The sequence below is a fragment of the Venturia canescens genome, chromosome 5 (assembly GCF_019457755.1).
Source record: "Venturia canescens isolate UGA chromosome 5, ASM1945775v1, whole genome shotgun sequence".
In the NCBI taxonomy this organism is placed as follows: Eukaryota; Metazoa; Arthropoda; class Insecta; order Hymenoptera; family Ichneumonidae; genus Venturia; species Venturia canescens.
In genome coordinates this window covers 6,054,289-6,056,614 of record NC_057425.1, presented here as the reverse complement: position 1 = coordinate 6,056,614, position 2,326 = coordinate 6,054,289, and the positions used below count along the sequence as shown (strand labels likewise).

The 2,326-nt window shown below is 48.6% G+C and overlaps 1 protein-coding gene across 1 annotated transcript; it reads left to right on the top strand.

Moving 5' to 3' along the window:
• Window positions 1-381: 381 nt before the first annotated feature.
• tap (Basic helix-loop-helix neural transcription factor tap) lies at window positions 382-1,531 on the top strand. Its single transcript, XM_043419301.1, has 3 exons — window positions 382-466; window positions 607-832; window positions 953-1,531. Exons 2-3 carry the CDS (start codon window positions 635-637, stop codon window positions 1,529-1,531), a joined length of 777 nt encoding a protein of 258 aa, XP_043275236.1. The 5' UTR covers window positions 382-466; window positions 607-634.
• Window positions 1,532-2,326: the final 795 nt, after the last annotated feature.

The window sequence follows — 2,326 nt, the reverse complement described above, 5'->3', positions numbered from 1 at the left end:
GCTTTCGGACTGCAAAGGGAGCCGGGAAGGGCCAGAGAAAGAGAGGCCAAAAGAGAGAGAAATCAAATAGTAGGAGGCGGGGCCTCCGCGTACCCCTCGGCACGCTGCCGATTGCGGGGTGAGTTCTGGAGGGTGCCCCGTCTGGTGCACAAGTACTCGTCATATGTGTAAAAACGCGAGAGGAGTGGGGAGGAGGTGGTTCGAAAAATACCCCGAGGATGGTATATATGCCCAGGGAGCCCCTTCTCGTATGCACAGTACGAAATCGTACCCCGAATTGAACGGTAGAATTTTGAGGGATCGATTCGAAAAAATAAGAAAATTCACAAGTCCAAAATGGAAGGAGAAAGTTGGTAGAAAATTTGTATTTCGGATTGAAAAGTCAGTGGAGTGGCGAGAAGCGTTTCGAAGCGATTGAATTTTGTGTGCATTAGTTGGATTTTATTTTCGTGTAAATTCGAAAGAGGTGAGTTTCCGGTCGGTCGTGAACCGGAGTCGAGAATTTATTGTATTCCGGTTTAACGTTGGCTATCAAAGTCTGCGGAAGGTCGATTAACTCGAGTGGTTTTGAAGCAGCACGAAGCAAACCGTTTTCTCTTTCTTCAGATCGTTTCCAGCAGGGAATTTGGCACTGATGAAATCGGAAATGTCCTCGGAGTATTCGTTCTGCAGCGAGGGCGGTTTCGACGAGCTCTCAAGTTCGTCGGACTCGGGATTCGACGTGAGTTTCGAGTCGCCGAAGCACGATTTGAGCGGGGACACGCTCTTCGCCGTTGGGAAGGAAGAGAAGCGTAAAAAATCGAGGAGCACGCGATGCAAGAGTCCGACGCAGGTGAGAATTTGTTGGTTGTAGTAAAAAAAGGTTGAAAGCCCGAGCGATCGGGGCGTCGATTTCCTCAGTCTTTTGTGTAACGTGACGAAATAAAAAAAAAAAAAAAACATCGCGTTTCAGGTACTGAAAATAAAAAGGAATCGACGAATAAAAGCGAACGATCGTGAGCGTCACAGAATGCACACGCTGAACGACGCCCTCGAGCGGCTGCGGATGGCCCTGCCGACCTTTCCGGAGGACACGAAACTCACGAAAATCGAGACTCTCCGTTTCGCCCACAACTACATTTGGGCCCTTTCACAAACCCTTGGGAACAAGGAAAGTGGCGAAATAACGGTGAACGTTGGTAACGTAACCGTCAGCATAAGCGACAGTGGAAACATGATAACGTCGTCGACCGGAAGCTGCGCGGTCGCAGCTCAAAAGAGACTCGGGCCTGCTCACTCCGCGTTTCCTTATCCTCAGGAACGATTCATGCCCGAATGGCAAGAGTACGATTGCTACAGCGACCAGAGCGTCAGCCCACCCATTCATCAACAATATCAAACTCCCTCCCCCATCAGCTGCTACGACCAAAGAATGTACGCGAACCACCACCACAATCATCACCATCATCAGCATCCCTTGTCCCAGCATCCGATCGCATCTCCGGCTCATCTTCTCGGACATCACAACAACATGTACCAGTGCCTCCAGTGATTATCTCGAGAACCGATCGCGCGAGTCCTTCGTCTCTGACTCTTTCGATCTTGAACTCTGATTTCAATCAGACCGCGAATTTTCTTCGTCTGGGAATAATCCAACGGCTCGGGATTCCACGACGAAAACGTCGACGAATTTCTTCCGGTGTGAATTCAATGTTTTTCGATATTTTTTTTCCACGCCACGATCTCGATCCGAGATCGCCGGATCGAGTGTCGCATTTTGGTGTTCGAGTGAAAATTCCGGAACCGTGAATCGACGCTTTTGCTCGAGGCGATTTCGGGCCGCGAGTCGGTGCGACGACCTTCGTTACCAAAGTCGAAAAATCCAAAAGCATGTTTACCCAGGTTCCAAAAACTCGATCCCCTCAACTCGATTTCGTGTCCCGAGTTCATCGAGTTCGTGCCACTTGTTGGAAGAATCAATATTTTCTGATTAAACGCAATATAAACATGAGACGTCAAAAATAGCGTTCGGCGAGTATTTCGAAAGAGAGGAATTCCGGGGCCGTTAAAACGGAGTGCAACGAGAAATCATCCAAAATCTAAAGCTTCGATCGACTTAAAATTAAGCCTTTACCCCCGGTCCAGGGTGTCCGGGTCAGGGAGACCCCGCGCGTAACTCTCGCCTGTCAAGGCTACCGCCTGTAAAAAAAATCGGCAATTTATCGTTATCTACTTTGTAAGAGAATGTTTTATTCGAATGCGAAAGCGATTGGAGAGACGATCGTAGAAGACCAATAATAATGTAGCTCAGCAGCAATGTTCGAAGGTAATTTGGCGAGTTTTTCAT